This window comes from Crassostrea angulata, chromosome 1 (genome assembly GCF_025612915.1).
Source record: "Crassostrea angulata isolate pt1a10 chromosome 1, ASM2561291v2, whole genome shotgun sequence".
In the NCBI taxonomy this organism is placed as follows: Eukaryota; Metazoa; Mollusca; class Bivalvia; order Ostreida; family Ostreidae; genus Magallana; species Magallana angulata.
In genome coordinates this window covers 52803226-52826415 of record NC_069111.1, presented here as the reverse complement: position 1 = coordinate 52826415, position 23190 = coordinate 52803226, and the positions used below count along the sequence as shown (strand labels likewise).

General features: G+C 35.9%; 2 protein-coding genes across 16 annotated transcripts in view; one reads left to right on the top strand and one right to left on the bottom strand.

The window, feature by feature from the left end:
- The window catches only part of LOC128187551 (solute carrier organic anion transporter family member 4A1-like), a 41386-nt gene extending 37653 nt beyond the window's left edge, over positions 1-3733 (top strand). For all 10 annotated transcript variants that reach the window (XM_052857977.1, XM_052858016.1, XM_052858009.1 and 7 more), the window contains 3 exons: positions 142-317; positions 466-530; positions 836-3733. In XM_052857977.1, the coding sequence (XP_052713937.1) occupies positions 142-317; positions 466-530; positions 836-1212 (618 nt within the window). In that variant the 3' untranslated portion in view covers positions 1213-3733. The remainder of the gene's footprint in view (positions 1-141; positions 318-465; positions 531-835) is intronic.
- Positions 3734-4201: 468 nt separating this feature from the next.
- LOC128187508 (protein kinase C-binding protein 1-like) overlaps positions 4202-23190 on the bottom strand; it is a 30292-nt gene continuing 11303 nt past the window's right edge. The window contains exons 1-25 of one of the 6 annotated variants that reach the window (XM_052857939.1): positions 22324-22805; positions 21800-21919; positions 20672-20746; positions 19849-19989; positions 19493-19617; positions 17644-17787; positions 16978-17091; positions 16668-16760; positions 15944-16031; positions 15622-15677; positions 15408-15488; positions 15073-15132; positions 14471-14494; positions 12224-12279; positions 11872-11994; positions 9829-11616; positions 9229-9577; positions 8876-8947; positions 8597-8684; positions 7994-8118; positions 7157-7420; positions 6643-6837; positions 6226-6381; positions 5176-5307; positions 4202-4897 (exon numbers count right to left, since the gene is read on the bottom strand). In XM_052857939.1, coding sequence (XP_052713899.1) covers positions 4589-4897; positions 5176-5307; positions 6226-6381; positions 6643-6837; positions 7157-7420; positions 7994-8118; positions 8597-8684; positions 8876-8947; positions 9229-9577; positions 9829-11616; positions 11872-11994; positions 12224-12279; positions 14471-14494; positions 15073-15132; positions 15408-15488; positions 15622-15677; positions 15944-16031; positions 16668-16760; positions 16978-17091; positions 17644-17787; positions 19493-19617; positions 19849-19989; positions 20672-20746; positions 21800-21833 — 4692 coding nt within the window. In that variant the 5' untranslated portion in view covers positions 21834-21919; positions 22324-22805 and the 3' untranslated portion in view covers positions 4202-4588. Of the gene's footprint in view, positions 4898-5175; positions 5308-6225; positions 6382-6642; positions 6838-7156; positions 7421-7993; positions 8119-8596; positions 8685-8875; positions 8948-9228; positions 9578-9828; positions 11617-11871; positions 11995-12223; positions 12280-14470; positions 14495-15072; positions 15133-15407; positions 15489-15621; positions 15678-15943; positions 16032-16667; positions 16761-16977; positions 17092-17643; positions 17788-19492; positions 19618-19848; positions 19990-20671; positions 20747-21799; positions 21920-22273; positions 22293-22323; positions 22806-23190 lie in introns of those variants that run through there. The other 5 variants (XM_052857945.1, XM_052857956.1, XM_052857935.1 and 2 more) reach the window with 5 other exon arrangements.

Sequence of the window (23190 nt, the reverse complement as noted above, 5' to 3'; positions counted from 1 at the left end):
AGACCACCCCCATTGGTGACATTAAATTGAAAGCCTTTTTTACGCCAGCACCAGATGAAAGGTTTATATGATGTACTTCATGACTTTGTACTGCAAGATAATAATGGAGTTGAAATGAAAAATGATGTTGTTTATTTGTAGCAATACAAGAACTGCAGCTGTGTGAGCTACGATACCAGTACCACCCCCTCCTACATGGCCATGACGGGGAAGTGTGAGAGCACCTGCACCATGCTGCCTTTCTTCATGGCCATCTTCTTCTGCATCATGTTCTTCACCTTTGTCATCAGTATGCCAGCCCTCTCAGCCACCCTCAGGTAAATCATATATCTTACCTTCAGGTAAATCCTGTTCTACCTAACTTTGCATCCATTATTCATGAATGTGTCAATTTCATAGTGAACCAGTTCGACTATAAATTATGGGTATTTGTTATATTTAAACATGTGTAATCCCTCTTTACAGGTGTGTACCTCAACAAGACAGTTCATTTGCCCTTGGCATTCAATGGATCATAGCAAGATGTTTAGGTAAGATTTGCCAATCATAATGTAGTCACTGTTGTAGTGATGATGTGACTGATATCAAGTCTGATGAAGAGATTGTGATAGAGGAGTTCAAGATTTTTGATTTTGGTATTTTGTTATTTAAAACAAACCTTAAATACTTGATTTTAATGATAAAAATATCAGACTGAGAGTTAGTAATGTAATTATTAATTGACAATTTGCAAATACTTGTACATAAAAGTAATAATTTTTTAACGTACTTAGTTGATATTTACATTCAATATACATGTTGAGATGCAGAATGAGTGAGTCTTGTTTTATTTTAGGTTCTATCCCTGGTCCTATATTGTTTGGGAAGATGATAGATCTGACATGTCTGTTATGGCAGAAGAAATGTGATGACAATGACGGCTCCTGCTTCTTCTACAACAATAAGAACATGAGCTTGAATCTGATGGGGATTGCGCTGGCTGGCAAGTTTCTCTCCATCCTCTTCTTCACTCTGTCTCTCATTTTTTATAAGGCATCCCCAGAGAAAGAGGAGGAGGCTGATCATGACACCAAGGAAACCAAACTAAACGGGGATTCTGGGGTCAGAGACAGTCAGAGCACCAACACGTCTGTCACCTCCCTCAACAACGGCACGACCCAGCCGGACGTGAACAAAAACAACACGGGCAAAGACTTCACCACCAAACTGTAGCCATGTTGTTTAGACTCTATAAGCTGCAACTGTGATTTTTGTATCAAATCAGTGTTATTTATTTTATGATGTACTGTGTGGAAATATGGATAGGAGCTAATGAAGAACGCAGAGGTCCAATCAGTCCAGGGGTTTACTTAACATTCTTCAATGCTAACTTAAATGAACTGATCAAGAAAAAATAAGAAAGGGGGGGTGGGATTCAAATCTGATGTCAGTATTCTATGTTCATGTTCAAAACAAGTAGCCTTATGAATGTTGTTTTAAAGCATGATACGAGTGACTCAGATGGGGATAGATTGTTCTGAAGTTTCAAAGTTTGTAATATTTCTTGAGTCAGTCAGTTATTACAAGTTCATGGCAGTTTGCTGTGAATGTATTTGTATAGATATATTGTCTGCGTGAGTACAGGATGATGACAATCACACAACATGGAACATGATGGCCAGGTCAACAAAACACTGTTGTTTATTCCACTCAGGGAATTAAAAAGAAGAATTTTTTGTGTGCAGAATCTTTGAGCAGCAGCCAAAGTCATGTACCTTTATTCTTTTTCACAAGCTCATGGTTAGAATCCGAGGTTTGTAGTATATTTGTGTGCTTTTGATGTGTGTGTGGTTGATCAAGAAAATATTCATATTACATTGTATTCAAATCATGTTCTATGAATGAATCCTATATTGTCTGATGTTTTATGATGTTAATTCAGATTATAATAATGTTGATCTCTTATTTTGAATAGATGTGCTCCTTGTTTTTGCTTGTAACTTGAATTCAAAGGCAGCTAGTCATTTATTTTGCAATCTCAGTTACTCAGAAAATGAGCCATGAGGCCATTGTATACTTGACACATTTATATTGCTGAATGTCAAGGCTTCAAAACATAGAGGCGTTACCATTAGCAGATTTTCTGAGTGAACTATGAGAGTGTGTGGACCATATCAAATTTATTTGTGTAAATAATATTAGAGAATATATTTTCATAGGAATTGTTTACAGAATACAGCATTGATAGTAAATGAAAAATGTTTTTGTTTTGTATGAAAGCTAAAACGTTTTTCTTCATTGAAAGTTCATGTTTAAGTTGGCATTTGCACCAGGGGATTTTCTTGTGTTAGTCAGAAACAATAGAAAGGCTGAGATAAAATACCTTTGTTTAGAGATTGGTATCTGTACAGTGTGATATGTAGTTTATAAGAACTTCTTTGTTCCTTACTTATACTGTAAATCACTTTAAATGTGCCAGAACTTTATATGCCTGCTATTTCATGACTTGCAATTGCCAAAATATTTTTTTTTAAATGAAAGTATCCTTAGTGCATCTCAATCAATTTAAAAATTATGTTTTGCAAATGAATTTATGAAGTTGATTTAAAAAAAAAAGGATCTGGCAAATAGAGGTGACCTAGTTGTGAGGTCCCAGGTTTACTTACACAGAAATGTTTGTCTCCTAATTAAAGTTTTCAGCTTGGTAATCTATGATGTTTGTAGAGCCATCTGAATATGTATAACAGTGTTTGTACATGAAATACATGGTTTTCTGTGATGGCATTTTTAAATTAGAAGTATTGTGAGGATTCATATGGCTGTTTTTAAGATGCGACGTGTTGGAGGTTAACAGATAGAGTCTGTTGGAGAGAGATATTCTCTGTGGCATGGCATTTGTTAACTGAAGGTAGTATTTGTTTCTGAGATTCAATGTTTATTGTGTAGATGTAGCCAGTAGTGCATTATAACTGTAGTTATCCATTGGTGCTATGAACTTAGAGACTCGTGGTTCATATCTTGAACAATATCGTTTTACTGGTACATGTATTTAATTGAAGTCCTCTACCATTACAAATGTTTGTATATTATGGTATCAACATGTTTTTTTGGCAATTCACTTTGGTTGATAGAGAAATGATTCTTGTAGTGGGGTGTATACCCACTTGATTTTTAAGAATTTTTTTTTTTAATTTATCCCAAAACATGGGAGCTATAATCAACATGATTATTCAAATGGAATTTTTTTTAAGGCATCATAACCAAGATGCAAACAAGATTGTTGTTGGGCAAAATTATGTTGACATCTGATTAACATAATGTTCAGAAAAATGATTTTTATTAATAATATAATATCCTTTTCAATGCCAAAAAACCCCAGTTCATAACCAGTCTTCCATTCAACTGTACAGGTGTGAGATGAGCTTTTAAAACGAGAACAGTTATGAAGAGATTAATATACATGTATTTTGTGTACCAAACTGTTTAGTTCATTATTTGAAGCAAACTACTTACTAGTAATCAACAAATTGTTTTTATGCTATTTAAAATTTATTGTGTTCACCTGAAAAAGCAATGATGGCGTCAGGTAAAATGAATTGTTTTATGTAAACAAAATTATTTACATTGTAACAAATCGCCTTAAACAAACTGATGCTAGCAATGTCATTAATACTGAATGAGATCAATATTTTGGTCAAACTGATTGTTAAATTGCATGTTGAGATTAAAGAATTAAACAAATGTCAACGTATAACGAGTTTGATTTAATTTAAACAGAGGGAAGGGAAAACAACTGGTGATTGTAGATAGTGTAGCTAATTATTTTTTGGCGAACATGTAAAAGCTTTGAGCTGTGGTCATAGAAAACTGATAATTGTAGATAACAAAAATACATTAATTATAATTTGATAAACAAAGTTTGAATTTTTGAAGAAAAAAAATAACTGGTTTAGAACGGTGATCGAAATGTTGCTATATCATTATAGTACTACTGGTGAGAGGGCAGATGTGCCTGTTTCACATGCTTAACATCCGACGTCTTTATCTTCTTTAATATAGTTTTCTCATAACTGTGATATCCAAAGTTTTGCATTAGACATCACATTGAAAGAGAATCACTGCTACAGATGATAGGTATAATTTCTTTACACTGATCTCATAACCTTCAATATACATGTATTATGTATTGAAATTTCATTTAATTGTAATGATAAGAATGCCAACAATTTCTACTTGATGTTTATTATAACAAATGCTAACAAACATAGTATACAATCAAGCATGCATTTCTTATCATTAACAACCATTCATAAAATGCCTCCCTGACAGGAGACTAATACTACATCACACAGCATACCTCATTCTTTCACAGTAAGGCCTCTTTTTGGCATCAGCTGTGACATTTCGGGCAAATACTTAAAGCACTGGAAGTAATAAAGCAGTTAAACAACCTTTTGGCTGCATATTACATTGATACATCCAATCAAAAATTCTGCTGTGTGTTATCATGGAGAGCAGCCAATCAAACAGCGGTGAATAATAATAGAACAGCCAATCAAATTGACTGTTTATTACAATTGTAACAAAATTACTGAGCTGTGATAACTGGTCACTGGAATCGGCCGTGATAGGTCAGACTCCCTGGTATGGCCTGTGGGTGCTGGTTGGTTTGGGAGACCACCATTGGGGGCCCCTGTGGTTGATGTTGACCAGGGTGGGAGATGATCATGGACCCCGCAGGGGGCACCTGTTGACCTGCCTGGGAGATGACCACTGGTCCCCCAGTCATCAGGGAGGGGCCGGACTGCGAGATCTGTATGGGGTAGAGGATGGACCCCCCAGAGGACAGAACCTGATGAGGCGGGCCCATAATTGTCTGGGGGATACCCTGGGTCTGTGGGCAAGGAATTCTCATTGCCTGCAAATACAAATATGCCAAATCAAAAAAAAAAATCTAATGGGTTAAGTGGTCAAAATAAATGAAAAAGTGTGATGTATTGGATCATCATCAACAGAAATATATAAAACTTGGAGCATCATTTTGTAATATATCTTACAATTGAATTTTAAATGTCATTTATTTATTAATGTATTGTTAAATGTCGATGCCAATAGATTAAAATATTAAGAAAGAGAATTTGTGGACTGAAGTTCCTTATAGGTTTTGCCTTAATATGATGAGAAATTAAGACTCACTTGTTGATTTGAGTTGAGAGGCTGAACACTTGAGGGTGGTTGAATCAAGGACTGGGGTGGACCTACATACTGGAACTGAACTGAGGGTGTGGCTAGAGGCTGGTTCCCAGTCACTGACTGGGGCAGAGGAAGCTGAGCAAGAAAACAAAGACAACAATGTAAAACTCACCTCTATTGATTATTGCAGCTAAAACAAGAGGCATTGTAAACACTACTTGAAAATGTTTATTACATTAAAATGTAATATTTTCTGAAATTTGGTTCTAAAAATAATTTTCACTGAAACCTTGAATGCAAGAACTGACAACACTAGTTACATCTGTTTACATGTAAATAAACAATTTTTTCTAAGGTGCCATGTCTCAATTCTGCAATAATGTGCACCACAGGTTTATTATCTAGATGCAGTAAAACAGTTATAGTGAACCTGTTTATTATAGCAATGAATCATGATTTTTTGAAGTATACACTCTCATAACTGCAGCGGTGTGTGCATACAAATTGAGTAACGCGCGTTAGCGCGTTATGAAAATTTGTATGCACACACCGCTGCAGTTACATGTATGAGAGTGTATACTTCAAAAAATCATGATTTCATGCTTATATTTACATTTTTTTTAACTTCTTGCCTTGTCTGCAAATGTGATTCATACCTTAAAATTCCTATCTTATCCTAAGGGTAAGTTAATATTAATGGAAGAGCCACAGTAACAGCCACAAGCGTGAACTTTGATTTTCGCTTGTGACGTTGCAGTTTACAGCGTTCAACGTTTGTGACATCATAATAAAACTCGTCAATTTGACCTTTGACTACTTGTTGCATTTAGAGGCATTTAAACATCACGGAATTTAATGGATAAGCACAGTAGAATGTAAATATAATGAAATAACACCCACAGCGAATTAAGTTCTCATACTCCTTAGCTTTCAAATGTATCATAATATTATAGGATCTAACAAATTACATTTAAAATTATGGAAAACAAATGGACTGTCCCTGGCATTTTGCTATAGTGGTGTTTAACTGTATACTTTTTCATCTGCTCTTACCCGCCCGCCTACTCGCTCGGTGAGGATTTTACGAGGGACGTTGAAGATCTTTGATGCTTTATTCACAGACATTCCATCCTTCAGTACGGCGGACACTGCCTGATCCATGGTCTGGTCCGTCCAATAGTAATTAGGCTTCTTACGACCTGAATCATCCTACAATGCAAAAATAAAGATTGTTTCATTTATTCCCAACTTTTTATGTTGAACTGATATGATTAAGAAGGCAACCTGCATATTGTACACAGATTGAAAACAAATAAAAGCATTCATCTTTTTGTACATATGCATGTAACTGCAAAGACAAAGTAATACATGTTTAGCAATGCCAAGTGAATTTAAAATCATCTCACATAATCTAATAATATGGAATTAAACTGTTCCAAAAATAATCACAATCCACCTTGGACCACTTACAAAGATCATCCTTTGTTGTTGCTGCTGCTGTATGTACTGGGGAGGAATGTTGGGCGGGGCCACAGAGCTAGTCCCGCCTCCTGGTAGATACTGGACGTTTGTCATTGGTTGGGGTGGGGGGTTCTGCATTCTCTGCTGCTGTTGCTGAAGGATGTTGGTCAGATTCTCTCTGGTAGCTCTCCGAAAATCCTCACTCTGCAAAGAGTTGTAATACAGCAATAGAATAAGCTGATTGAAAATGAGGCACAAATGCCTTGACACTCATATACTCATTATGTTGTAAACCAATATAATACAAGTGAGATAAATATCTGTGGGGTTTGCCAGTAATTTGCAGATATTTGTTTACTTTGTAAATAAAGCAAATGATCCCTTGCTTAAGAAGATTTATTATCACATATTAGTGTTCATTTGTGAAAAACAACTTATATGTACCGGTACTTAGTTTACAATAAGGCTAAAAATGCTACATCATTTAAATGATTTAAATTTCACAGAAACTTCAAGTAATTACCTCCATTTCCAGGGGGTTTGAGGAAGGTGGCACCCCAGTAATGTTTGTAGATTGTGGGGGTCTCTCACTTGGGTTGCTATGGGAACTGGACCTCCCGGAGCTGTTTGATTGGCTATTTGCCTCAGTGTTGTTGGAGTCCGAGTTATTCTGGGTCTGCATGCAGACTGGCATGTGTGTCGGCCAGTGTATCTGTTGACAAGGGTAGTCGCAGTAGCTGGTGTTCCAACAACAGTAAAAAATGGCCTCTTTACCACAGTTAGCACACTGTAACAGAACACAACAACAGTATAAGATATCCTCTTTAGTACCACAGTTAGTACACTGTAACAGAACACAACAACAGTGTAAGATGGCCTATTTACTACAGTAAGCACACTGTAACAGAACACAACAACAGTATAAGATGGCCTATTTACTACAGTTAGTACACTGTCACAGAACACAACAACAGTAAAAGATGGCCTCTTAACCACATATAACACATTGTAATAGAACACAACAACAGTAAAAGATGGCCTCTTTACCACAGTTAGCACACTGTCACAAAAAACAACAGCACTACCTTTAAATATTCGGTGAAAACCTTGCAACACAGCTTAACAAGACAGTAACTAAGGAAACCTGATAGTTCTATAAGAGAACAAGATTACACTGTGAGAAAACCAGTGATTGAGAGAGCAGTCATAGAGCACACAATAGTACAGAGACATGCATGGTACAAATGCACCATGCCAAAGCTAGAGAGCCCATTCATTGAATAACATGCTGTCGACACAGCACATAATGACCAGCAATAATTGACACTTGTTTAATGTTACGGATGGTCTCAATGCTTACCCATTGCTTTTTCTTCGTTTCAGATATGGATTTCTCAATTTCTTTGGCATGAGCTACTTTCATGTCCTGAATGATTCGTTGTTTTTCTGCTTCCCATAAAGTTTTCATTTCAGCAACTGTCAACTCTGATGACAGAAAATCGTATTCAGAAGTGGAGACATACATGAAAAGCAATAAAAATAACACATTTCTGGTATATCAGATATTTCAAATAAACCAGTCTGTTTCGATAATATGAATATATATATTGAATAACCAGTAACTTACACGATGATCTAATTTTCACCTTTTTTGCAATCTTTTTTAAATTGCAAATTATTGAATATGCAGAAATTATATCCTGTATCATTTTCTATAAGAAACTGTTTAAATCGCAAAAAATGACTGACGCAAATTAAAACTGCTACACATTTTCCCCATTTCGCAAATTTTGTAACATACAAAAAAAAAAAAGAAATAGATATGGTAAATCAAGTACTGATGGTTTTATAAGAATTTATAATTATCAAATACTTTGCTTGACTTGTGTTTGATTGAAATATAAGAATACCATATTGTTCTCTAGGGATTTTAGGATCAACTATGCGTATTTTTAGGACTTACGGAAATTATGCTTGAGTTCAGCAATTTGCTGTTTCTGCTCCCAATCAATGCGAACAAGTTCCGCCTCCATGTTTGTTTCATCTGGCATCTGAAACGCAATTGGTCTTTGTATTCTAAACATTTTTAACTCTTCACAAGGTAAAATGAAGTCTTACACTTCGTTACAATAAACCTAAGCTATATTTAGATTAGGGATTGGTTTGACTTAGAAACGCTTGTTCAGTTCAGAAGCATGTACTGTTATAATAACAATTTAATCCTAATTACGGGTGACCTTACCCTGTGCTGGTCAGACTTGGACACAATCTCTGAACACATCTCCTGGAGGGATGATTGCATACTGGCCATCATCTGTTGCAGGCAAAAGAATACATCTTTGACAATTATATTTTTGAGCTGGCTTGTTACACAGTAATTTTAACTCACAGTATAAAGAACACCCAATAAATCTTCTTTTTATTGACAACATCTCTCTAGATTTATTTTCCACAAAAAAGAGTTTACAAATGAGATTCTCTATATTGAATCACTAAAAAACAATGAACACTAGTTACTGAACATGAAACTGGATATAATTTTCATATTGCTTTTACAATGCACATGTTGTTTACTTGTCAAAAGAATGGTCTTACCTTCTCCGAGAACGACCTCATTAGGTCCTGTGCATACTTGGGCAGTTCCTTAGTTTCCACAGCTGTCTGGGGTTGAGGCTCTTCTAGGGATGCTTTAGGCTGTTCTAGGACTCTCCTAGAGAACTCTGTCCCTGGTTTGGCCTGGACCTGGGGGTTTGGTTTTAATACCTTGGTCACTTGACTAGAGGCATTATCTTCCTCTGACAGCTTCCTCTTTGGTGAGAGAAGACTCTTTGGGGCTGAGCCTGGCTGTAGGGACTTCTCCACAGCATTCTGGAAGAATTCAGATGACAGGCTAACAACAGGACCTGCGGGCTTAGGGAGAATAACAGGTGGCTGGACCGGCTTCCTAAAAACAAATCAACACAGAAAATCAGCACAACCCATCAAAATGCCAAATTCCTATTAGAACTCTGTGTTAAAATAGAAGAGCTTTCAATTTGCTTTGAGTTCAACTTGATTAAAATAAGATCCTAAATGATCGTATTTGTAAATGGGAGCATTTGGGATCTGATTTTAATCAGATTGCTTCGAGTTGATAATGTGATACAATCTATTTTTCAACCAGCTAGTTAATTGGAGAGGAAACAGCTAATTTACTTGTTAGTTTTCCTGTACACAATCCCTGCTCTTTCCTTCCCTTTAGGAGACACGTTCGTCTCTGATGTGCCTGATGGGGAGACTTTTGTTGGAGTGCTGACAGGACCATTTTCCTCTACTTCTCTCGTGGATTTATCCACCTCCTGTTCAGGCTTTTCACTCTCCACACTCATGTCAAGTGATGTCTGAATCTCCTCCCTCCCTGTTGTGTCTGGAAATTCCAAACTTTTTCCTGAAAGACTTCTTTTTTTCTCTGATTCCACAATTTTCTTTTCACTTTCAGCATTGCTGTTTGAATCAGTTTGTGGTTTCACTGGTTTGGTTTGAGCTTTCACTTTGGTTGAGGTTTTCATTTCTTCATTGTTTTTGGTTGCAGAATTTGAATGCTCTTTTTTATCAACTTCAACTGAGGTCCCAGTTTCCATCAACTCAAAGATGTTTTTCTCTGTCTTTTTGGAGTCCATTGTCACATCTGTGCTGCTACTACAGACCTGGTCTGTATCCATGTCCTCTCTAGCACTGGACAGTTTGCCTTCCTCAACCTCAGAGGTCTTCTTTTCTTCAACCTCTGAAGACTTATTCTCCTTAACTTCTGAAGACTTCCTCTCCTCAACCTCTGAGGCAATAACCTCCTCATCTTCTGATGCTTTACTCTCCTCAGCCTCAGAGGACTTACTCTCCTCTGCTTCTGAGGACTTGCTCTCTTCAGCCTCTGAGGACTTGCTCTCCACAGGTGACCTGACTGAGGACTCTTGTGAATCCTCTTCTGTATCAAACTGTTTATTTTTGTCATCCCCTTGCTCTTCTTCCTCCTCCTCTTCTTCCTCTTCCTCACTATCCTCTTGAGAGGAGTGCCCCTCATCAGGTTCCTCCAGACTGTCACCAGAAATTCCCAGCTTATCCTTACAACTCTGAATTGTCTTCTGGAGTTTGGCCAAGTATTCCGTCTTGGAAGGCGACACATCTGACACAGAGGAGGTAGGATCAGGACTCAACTCTTTCTCTTCTGGAGTTTTTGATTCATCTAGGCTATTTGTTTCCTGTGTAGTTTTGTCTTCAGTATTTTTTTCACAGTCTTTGTCTATCACAGCAGCTTTATCTCTAACTTGAGACTCAGTGATGGGTTTAGCACAAATTTGTCCAGTTAATGGATCCAGGATAGACTCATGATGATTATCATTTTCTTCCTCAATGGTTTGATTTTCACAATGAATTTTGTCCATATTTGTACTTTCATTGCTAGCAGCACTATTTTCCATGGCAGGATCTTGATTGGAGTTGTGCTCTGGTTTCTCCTTCGATTCCTCTTCCTCTCCCTCACTCATGGCTTCAATCTTGCTCTGAATTTTATCAATAATGTCACTCTTTCTACTTGTTAAGTTGGGAAGCTTACTGGCTGTAAATTTGATATCTGGTTTTACCTCCGTAGAAGTTCCTTGCTCCTCAGAGCTAACACAGAACACTCCCGATGGTACCTCCATTTTCACTGGCTGTGACACATCACCAATCCCCCGCCGAATTGTGATGATACTATTGTACTTATTCCTGACAGCAGATGCTCGCTTCATCACTAGCGACTGTTTATCCACCCCTTTACTGTCCGATATCTGGCGACTGATCACTGTTTTGACAGGGGATGCAGTCTTTAGAGACGAGGAAGAAACTGCTGCTTTAGGAGACTTTTTAATAATGTTTTTGTTTGGGATCTTCATCTTGTTGTGGAAGTACACATGGTTCTTGTCATATGGTGTTCTGAATGGAGCGTATTCAAAGCTACCAAACTTCTCCCTGACAAAACAACCAGAAAGACATAAGAGTCTTAACCCAGAAAAAATGTTAAAAATAACCTTTGGAATGTTATTTTATAAAATACACATGTGTAATGAAACTGGTATGTGGCAGATAACCAAATGTTCCAGGAGAATTTTTTTAAGCTAAGATAGAGGGGCTTTAAATCTTAGAATATTTCATCTCTTTAAAACATCAGAAGTTAAGAACTTTAAGTTGAGTGTATTAATAATAAATTAAATTAAATTTGTTTACCTGATTTTCTTTATGTGGAGCTCTGTTTCCTCCATAGCATACTCAAAGCCCCCTTTCTTGTTTTTGGCTGGGGTGGGGATTTCTTTCGAGAGCATGAAAACTTGAGAAGTTGGGACCCAGGATCTGGAAGAAATCACCAAGGCAACTGATTAGTCACAGTATGACTCAACAAAAGCAAAAAAATTTCTCAATTTCCTACCAATAGACAATCTTTAAAATGAAAAATGCTTAATGGAGGATGAAGATTGTCTAGAAAAATATTTACAGTGATATTGAAGTTATTTCATCACCATATGCATGTACGTTTCAATTACTGTGCATACATAATGTTCTATGAACAAGACCCACCCACCTGTCGTGCGCTCCAAAGAATCGGACATCCACCTGCCCATCCACCTCGCGTAACGCCTACAAAACACAAACAGAAAATTAGGCATCCATTAATAGAGCCAGGCCCAGGGGCCATAAAACTCAGACAAACTCACTTTTGATCTCAGTCTTGTCTTTTTGCTATATAAATATTCCTTATTTGTATGTGACATTGAAATCAAAAGTGAGCTCTTAGTTTTAATGCATTGGGGCCTAGTTAAGTTTACTATTAGGAAGTAAGCAAGACTTTTTTTTACAAGTATAATGACTGACAGGTGTGATCATCAAAATCAGGCCAACGGGTGAGAATGAGGAGGACAGGTATAAAGATGTGAACAAAAGTGAGAACAATGACAGTATCAACAGACAGATATAGAGAGGTCGCCAGACAGCACAGTATATTACAGTGGACAGTGGACAGTTAACAGAGTTTTTAAATAACATTTTAAAACCAGATTTAACTTTTAAATTTAGTACAGTATCATACTTATATATTTGTGCACTTCATATTACAGGTAAAACATTATTATGAGGCAGTACCGGTAATCTAGTGAAGGATTACAAACCCATCAGTGCAGAGGACAAACGGTTTCCTGTCTATGTATCAAATTTCTATTGTAAGCAAATAGGTATTTAGGAGATAGCAAGAGGCAGAGGCTGAAGGGTTATATATTTATGATAAGAGAATTATGATCCCTGCAAATCATTTGTTTTGCAATTTCACATTAGAAGAAGCAGCCATGCTAAAGCTTATATTTTCAGTGGAGCATGACATAGTTCCCATCAAATTTTAAATACCATATTATTACTTGGCCAAGGAATAATCATTGGATAAGGTATACAGGTATATGTACTTTAAATGAACTAATTTTTCAGTCATCCTAAGCTTTGATTAGCTTTTTTTCAATCTGCTTTATGAGCTCTAATTCAATACATACAAACAAAATTAATACGTATGCAGAAACGGAAGCTTAGCTGGAATTATTATGGAAACAAATTGTCAAATCGATGCCACTGCATCAGAAATTTCTGTGATTGATTAGGAATGTCCATTACCTAGCAATTTAAGACAGAGTGCTTTAAGCGTTAATCTATGAAAATATACATAAAAGCCTTTTTAAAGCAAATTTAGTTTTAAGGTTCTCCGATCCTCAGCCTAAAGGTATTTTTTTCATCATAAAAATGTTATTTATCCTTCAAACTTTATAAATGAAATAAAATAAAAAGAATGAATTTTGTTTTGGTATCCATGCATTTTACAATTTTGGCCATGATGAATATAATGGAAAAAATATTGTATACAAGTTGAGATCCAATTAGGAAAAAAAGGAACCCTTTTACCTCTAGGTACATTGTAATAGGTCTTTGTGTAACCACTAAGCAAACCAGTTCGTTGAATGGCATAGCATTATACCAACACTACAAGACTAATTAAATTTGTCGACATAAAAGGCAGATTTATGGTATGGATAAAAAAAATTCCAAAAAATTTAGAGTTATCGAACTTTGCTGAGGATCAGACATTACTAAATTGCATTATCATGATACACAACAAAACCTCGTGAAATACAAAGTAAATCTTGAAGGTGATAGACAAATCAAAAATACTTCTATGAAAAATTGCTTAAATTTCTTCAAACATTGTTTGACAAAAATATTACCGGTACTTTGTTTTCTTTGATCAATTAAATGACATTATACATATTAATTGGTTTTCTTTTAATCAAGGATATAAACTGCTGGAAATTTTATATGAAATACTGAGGTTCACTATTCTTCAACATAAGGTACAAATCTGTATTGGATGATCTTTATTTAAGAAATGATGTCAAAATCCAGTAAAAACATAACAGAGAAATAGAAAAATACTTTGAAAACATAAAATCAAAGAAAACTGACGAAAATTGAAATGGTTGATTTATGTTAATTTTAGAAAATGATACTGTAAAAGCAGACTTTTTTTGGGGGGGGGGATAAATTCTTTTACATTTCTGATGGTTTTATTTGTTGGCGATTCAAAAATAACCATATTATTCTTATGACAAAACAAAATATCATTTTGGTGTAATTGCAATGAATAATGTTATCAACAGTTAAATGGCATTTAATTCCCCCAAATTTTCTGCTTTTAGAGTAAACAAAATAATATGATTGTTTGATAAAAAAAAAAATACATGTACTTATAAACATGATGAAAAAAATAAAATGTTTGATGAAGAGATATACTTGCTTTAGATGGCTCATATCTCATAACCTAACAAAAGAATGAGAAAACTAACAGATAAATACTCAGACCAAGTCACTTCTCCTTTCTCAGATCTCTTCAACTTAGTAAAGTTATGTAGTAACTCAGTTTATGTAAAATTATTAATTTATTGAAGGTTCATACATAGACATTATTACTGAAGGCAAGTCTTGTAAATGAATCAATGGTTTACTTTGTCCCTATCTGCACAAATCTTGGTCAAAGTTTCATCTAATCTGGCTACATATAAACATGTACATGATAAAATTAAGCTGAGAATGAATGACAAACACAAAGATATGACATACCACCTTATTTGTATAAATGTATGGCCTGGCCTGATTTAATCTCACACCCAATTACCGGTATTTGTTTCCAAGACTACTAATCTAGTTTAGTAACTCATTAATATGGATGATAGAACATCATATTCCAAATATAACAATCTTTTTGATGAAAATTATAATATTTACCATTAGTCATAAAAATGCATTTTAAAAAATATGCTTTCATATAAAAACCCTTGACGGTCCAGATTCGCAGAGCTAACCTGTCAAACATAAACGCTGAAAGTACAAAAGACTTACTTTGGCTGGCCAGAATGGGTAGCCTTTGAGTTTGGCCCACACCAGGGTGTGAGGGGTTCTCTGTAAGGTAATGGTACAGAGTGTTACATGTCAGTAACATAGTGCTAGACAGAAATTGTCAAATCAAACAAAAATATCTACAGACCATTTGAAATTGTATCAAATTCATTCACTTGGAAAGCAGTACTTGAATATAGTAACTATTCATTTCAATGTGAGAGTAATCATTTTCTATACATTGCAAAATATTAAAAATTTTAATGATATCTGGCAGTATATTTCACATCAAGTTTGACTTCCTTTCATTGTTTGGTAGTTCCCTGCTATAGACTTACACAAGTTTCACTGAACCATTCATCGTTTTTACGAATACAGGAGTTCAAATAACAGTCAGGACACAGCTCAACTTCATTCATCTACAACCAAAGAATATCATCTTATCATTAGTTCATTAGATGGAACCATTCAACGTTACTCAGAGAACAACTCATTTTCACTTGGATTAGATTTTAAGGGGTCAAAGGTCAGAAGAGATGCAGCAAGACTCACCTCATGTTTACATATTTTGATGATCATCTTGGCACTAGCCGTCAGTTTATGAGCAGCTACAAAACAAAACGATGCATGAAAACATAGCTCTCTGCTTTTTCCCCCTTTGTTCATTCTTTGCACTGAAGAGACGGGGAAGTTTTTGTTTTATTTTTATATATGTACAGTTTCTTCATTAATTAAGAAAATGAAAGTTAACCATTTTAAATTAAATTGTAAAACAAATGAACCCATCACTGGATGTATTTATTTTGAATCAATTCAGCTCTAACTATAATTCATATGAATATGATAGCTTATACAGCATAAGAGAAACACTGACATCCATTGAAGATGATGCAATTGTGAAGAATCCATTTAGCATCAGCCAGAAATGCCTCTGTACACCCATACAGCTTCTTCTTGACATTCTACAATCAAACATACACAGACATGTTTTGGCCACCTTATAATATTTGTTTGTTTGTCCTAGCTGTTCAGACTAAGTATGAAATTTGAATCAAAAGATGATGTTCTTATATACACAGTACATGTAGTTGTAATATGAAGTTAAGGGGGCGGTCACAGGATGTGATTTTGCATCTGATTTTCTCATCTGATTTGCTATTGACTAAAATGGTACCATGTGACCATCTAAGGTTTTATTAATTGAAAAGTGATTGTAAAATTGTACCGTGTGACCACCTCAACAATCCACTCCAACTGACTTACCGGAGCAAGTCAGCTTTAAATTAGATGAAAAATTGCCTCATGTTATCGCACCTTTAGACATGTCATATTAACAAACTGGGATGTAAATAGATAATATGTCCACTCAGGTAACGGTTGCAATGTAAAAGTTTACTGTGTCTACTAAACCTTAAAAGCGTCTGACATGTTAAAATTTTGTGACTCATGCTACATTTAAGATAGAAAAGGAATGTTTGGCTGTACCGGTATATCAGGTTTCTAAGTTAATTGAGGAAGAAGAACACATTATGTTCAAGTCAATGAGATGTACTGATATTTGACCTACATAACAATACAGTCATGTTATGATGACCTACTTTTTCTAACTGGGTCAGATCCATGGGATTGAAGATGTAATCTGTGTAGTATGGCACAGCCTGCAGGTCCACTGGTTTGGTGAACGGGTCACTCTGAATCACAAGTTTAGGTTTTTTTAAAAATCAAAGTACTTATTGCAGAAACAGCCACATGCAGTAAGCATACAAAATGTGACTAAATAATCATATTACAGAGAATCAATCTTGAAGTATATAAAATATTTGTATGTCCCAGAACCCAATAAATATCTTTAGATATTGCTGCCACACATTTTGAATCAGTTGTGTGGACCCTCAACTGATCACTTACTCCTTGGTGCTTCATCCTCTCCAAGGCATACTTCAGCAGGGTACACAGTGTTTCCACAGTGATCATGGACATGGCCTTTGACCTCGTGTCTACACATTCAGCTCGCATTATTTTCTGCAACAATTAATAAAAGATGAGAGCACAATTGTTTACAGGAAAAGCACATGGGATTAAGGATAATCTGTCAATAACTGATAAGGTTAACTGTTATACCGAAGGCTTGGTGAATATTGTACTTTGAGGATAGCTAAATAATTGTATTGACCTCATAAACAGCAATCTTTGTTATACCTCTGTGAATTTAGCAAGTTTTTTGTCCGCCTCGACAGCAACTATTTCCCTTGGCTTCACCTCATAAAATAGTTGCTGTCTCAGGGGACAATAAAATTGGCATCATATTCATAGCCAGTAAAAAGGTAAATACTGCATATTTTTTTTATCCCCCCCCCCTTCTACAGAAAATAATGATCATTGAGAGTCCCTCCCCTTTAAAAAGAATAATAACCTTTGAGGACCCCTTCACCCCTACACAGGACAACAGCCTTTGAAGACCTCTCCTGTCTAATACAGGATAACATTGGTTGAGAACACATGGCATTATCCATAAAGAACCCCCCCCCCCCCAATCCAAACTACTGATTCCTCCTTTCAGTTTTTCCTACATACCTCACATTCAGGACAGACCCAGTCTTTGGGAAGGTCCCCGCTGACCTCCAGACACTTTGTGTGGTAGACCCTGGGACATAGCTCACAGCAGATCACGGTCCCCTCCTTGTGACACAGCCAGCAGAAGTAGTCGTTACGATTGTCCTACAGCCACAAACAATACAGAAGTAGTCATTACGATTGTCCTACAGCCACAAACAATACAGAAGTAGTCATTACGATTGTCCTACAGCCACAAACAATACAGAAGTAGTCAATACGATTGTCCTACAGCAAAAAACAATACAGAAGTAGTCATTACAATTGTCCTACAGCCACAAACAATACAGAAGTAGTCGTTACGATTGTCCTACAGCCACAAACAATACAGAAGTAGTCATTACAAATGTCCTACAGCCACAAACAATACAGAAGTAGTCAATACGATTGTCCTACAGCCACAAACAATACGGAAGTAGTTGTTATGATTGTCCTACAGCCACAAACAATACAGAAGTAGTCAATACGATTGTCCTACAGCAAAAAACAATACAGAAGTAGTCGTTATGATTGTCCTACAGCGACAAACAATACAGAAGTAGTCATTACGATTGTCCTACAGCCACAAACAATACAGAAGTAATCAATACGATTGTCCTACAGCCACAAACAATACAGAAGTAGTCAATACGATTGTCCTACAGCAAAAAACAATACAGAAGTAGTCATTACGTTTGTCCTACAGCCACAAACAATACTGAAGTAGTCATTACGATTGTCCTACAGCCACAAACAATACAGAGGTAGTCATTATGATTGTCCTACAGCCACAAACAATACAGAAGTAGTCGTTACGATTGTCCTACAGCCACAAACAATACAGAAGTAGTCGTTACGATTGTCCTACAGCCACAAACAATACAGAAGTAGTCGTTACGTTTGTCCTACAGCCACAAACAATACAGAAGTAGTCAATACGATTGTCCTACAGCTACAAACAATACAGAAGTAGTCGTTACGTTTGTCCTTCAGCCACAAACAATACAGAAGTAGTCAATACGATTGTCCTACAGCCACAAACAATACAGAAGTAGTCAATACGATTGTACTACAGCCACAAACAATACAGAAGTAGTCGTTACAATTGTCCTACAGCCACAAACAATACAGAAGTAGTCATTACGATTGTCCTACCGCCACAAACAATACAGAAGTAGTCGTTACAATTGTCCTACAGCCACAAACAATACAGAAGTAGTCATTACGATTGTCCTACAGCCACAAACAATACAGAAGTAGTCGTTACGATTGTCCTACAGCCACAAACAATACAGAAGTAGTCGTTACGATTGTCCTACAGCCACAAACAATACAGGAGTAGTCATTACGATTGTACTACAGCCACAAACAATACAGAAGTAGTCGTTACAATTGTCCTACAGCCACAAACAATACAGAAGTAGTCGTTACGTTTGTCCTACAGCCACAAACAATACAGAAGTAGTCGTTACGTTTGTCCTACAGCCACAAACAATACAGAAGTAGTCGTTACGTTTGTCCTACAGCCACAAACCATATGTTACTAAGATAGAGCAAAATCAAAGTGTTATCCATTTCTTTCATATAGTTTAAATTTCCCACCCTTACTATATAAAACAGTTAATACATACAAAAAATATCACATGTAACTCATGCATGACTTGGGCAGCTGTTTTGTTTGAACTGGTATTGTTGTGCTTCATATTTTAATTACCGTAATACAATCAATGGCGGTAATACAACTGTGCATTCTAAGAAGAGAGCATGGTGTATTTAAAAGTATTGTATATTGTTTAGTACACTGTGTTTTAATTGACTCAAATTCTTGTACCTCCCCAGATCCATCGTTCCTGCCGATCTTGCGTTTTTTGGGGGGTGGGTTGGTTCCGACACTACTGACATCCACACCACTGGTTTTCTCTTCGCTGGTTGTTTTCTTCCTCTTTACAGGAGACTCTATAGTAGAACCATTGTATTGGTGAGTGGAGAGAAATTAGTACAATATATTCATGATATTCATCTGTTCATAAAAAGAACAATAGTCAGAAATCAACAGACATCCTAATGTAATTTTTATTTCTGTTACACCCACACCAAGTTTTCACTCATTTGACACTCAAGTCATGACAAGTGCAATATCCTATCCTCCTCCAACTCTTACAAAAGAACAACTAAACATGCACACACCTACGACATCTTTTGGTGATTTTCCCTGTAGTCTCTGATTATTTTCAATCTCCCTGGCCACGGCAATTGTGGTGGTTCCATTCAAGTGAATACTACCAGTTGATAATCTGGTTCTCATCCCACCTGCTTTCTCTGCTTCATCTGTTTCATTCACACATACAAGGGTTAAACATTAAAAATTTAAGTTCAGATTATTGAAATGCAATTTAGTCTTATTCCATAGTTAAGAGCTTCATTTCATTTCATATTCCTTGCTTTAAGGCCTACATATTTTAGGTATGGTTTTAAGTTGAATAAATTAATTATACATGTATTATCAATGTACTCTATTAAATCAATGTATCATAGTATGAAAAGTCACTCAATGTTTATAGATCATGTTAGAAGTTTTGTCATCAACTGACACCTAAGTTTTTTCTTCTATAACACAGCAGAAACTGGAAACATTCAAGCTGCCTCAAATACCACGGCTGATAATGTGGTTTCATCAATATTCGCTGAATATAAATTTTTGTGGACTTTGTTGTTGAGTTGATCCACAAAATTAAATGTTCACTGAAGTGCAATTTCTAATATCACATTATATTGGTAGATTCTATGGCCACAAATTTACCTATTCTTAAAACTGATTTTTAGAAAAAATCCATAACAAAATATTAATGTAACCACATGAACTGCAGGCAGCCACAAAATGTTTCAGTGACTGCAGGAAGTAAAAAATATGCTGTGGTAGAACACTTATATCAACAATTAAACAAATCTGTATCACTGTCATGAACAGTGGGGTTACTAATAAATCTGGCCTCTTTCTTTGTATCCTTACTTTTCTCCTTCTCTCGTTCCCTTGACCTCTCTCTGGTCTGGGATGTAGGGCGTCGCCTTAATGGAATGTCATCTGCTGGAGAAACCACACACTTACATATGTATCAATGATGTATACAGATCAATGACTTATAAAGTAGATATTAGTATGTAATGTACTGACATTCAATACATGTATTAGTTGTATACACTTTATTCCACAACAAAGCAACACCAGGCCCACTTTCTATGGAGTCTATAAACAGTAGCAGTGATTACCCAACAGGCCTCGAAACTCTCTGATATTTTTTCATACAGAATTGTTTTCGGTATATATATCCATCACGTAATGTATTGACAGTCAATACAAGTTGTACACACTTTATTCCACAACAAAGCAGCACCAGGCCCACTCTACGGGGTCTATAAACAATAGCAGTGATTTCCCACTGACGTGATTGTCACATTCTCTATTACAGAAAACACGGATTCTTTAACTGATATCGAGCATCATGAATCCTTGCCTGTTAACAGGCTGGTGACAATAAGCTAACACACCATTCAAATACATGGATAGGATGTGTCAGTCTCTTACAGCAAGTATATGCAACCATTATAACCCTGGTTTGATTCTAGTACATAAATTCCTTGCAAGGACATTACTTATTTAAGATAATAGAGTGCATTTTCCAGTAATTACATTACAAGTGTACTAAACATGTTTTGACTATTTGATATCCAACATCCCTTTCCTCAAACCAATCTACCACAATCAAGCCATAGTATGTTCCCTTCAGGCCTGTAGTAATTAAAAGGACATTATTACGGTTGTATTTAACTGGAATGAATACTTTACAATTTTTGCATCGTATCAGAAAAATCTTCATCCCAATATTATGAAGCTTTATCAACCCAGAAATACATATATTATAAACAATGATGCTTAGGAAATTATAACAGCACCACTGCGTGTAGATCTTGTGAATTTATACCACTATAGGTCTCTCTGTAAATAATTTGTTGGATTTAAGATGCAAGTAATATAATTTTCTGTAGAATACAATATAACCTAAACTCAACGATATAAAATATCAGAATTATAAAACACTTTATCGTTAAAGATATGAGATAAAATTGTTTCCATAGTTACCTCTGGAGCGAAGAGAGTCTGTTCTGTGACTCATTGCCTTCTGGTCTCAGTCAGCTGCCAACAGATAAACGCACAGCTGATTCAAATCAAAAGACGGGCATTTCACAGCTTCACTCAATCCTATAAAAAAAACAATTGTAGACATATAAAACTATAAAAAATAATATACATCTTTCTGTTGACTTTATATCGTATATTGCCTCATTCCCTATAATTTATAGGTACACATTTTAGAGTTTACATATATCCTTTTCAAGCCTTTTTAGCTAAAATAATCAAAATTTTATTAGTTCATGGGGTTAATGTTAAACTTAATCCTTTCATACATAAATACATGTAATTAATTGAATGTCGTGCAATTAAAGCATCTGTTTAACTCAATTACTCTAAGAAAATCAGCCACCTGACTCCCATACGAACTTGCAGAATTAACCTGCTAAAGTTGTAAAAGCAATGAAAGGATCAAGTACATACTAAGGGCAGCTCTGAGACTTGTGTGGACTCAGAGAGATTTCAACATACACCTGAACGATCAAACCTCCAGTGTTCACCAAACCGGGGCAAGATAACACAGGGGCAAGATAACACAGGGGCTCAGTGCTGGTCAGTGAGGAGACCGGTGCAGTCACACTCCAATGAACTCTGTATATCTCTGACACCATGTGAAGGCTGCACTGCTACACAAGTCAATAAGTGTCTGACCTAGATATTTTGGCAGCGATCTCCCCCCTGTGTATATACATAAAGTCACATGATGCCCCTACAATCAATATCAGGATATCTCAGTTTATCTTCACTCATAACCAACCTCTACCGGCCAATCAGAACAAAGTAAAGGAAACACTAGATCAACAGCCATAGAATAGGGATTGGGGCTCAAAGCGGGGGATCTTTAGAAAAATCCTCAACATGACATTAATACAATTTGAGACTGTGGCAAATGAATTCCTAGGAGTTTGTGTTTTCAGATATTAAATACATGTATATCTATTCATTATTAAGCTGAAATCTTAGTAACACTTAAATCTTTTATGCATAGAGGATAATCAACTCATAAATCTTTTAATCATATTGACATTCATTTTTAAATGATCTTGTACTTGCGGTCTACTTGTCAACTCGTGAGGAAAGTATAAATGAAAATAAAGCTTATTTTTTATTTCATTGATAATCACCATTTCAGGAGTAGATCATCTCAAAAATATTAACATTATTATCAAATTATTTTGTTATATTAACATTATTTTATATGATTAAATACATGAGAGTGTCTGCGTGCATTTAATAGGTATATAAGATATTTTGGTAAAATGCTGAACGCTTCAGAATATAACCACTCTCAAATGAACATTCATCTTTAAAACTAAGATAATTGCTGAATCTTGCTCTTT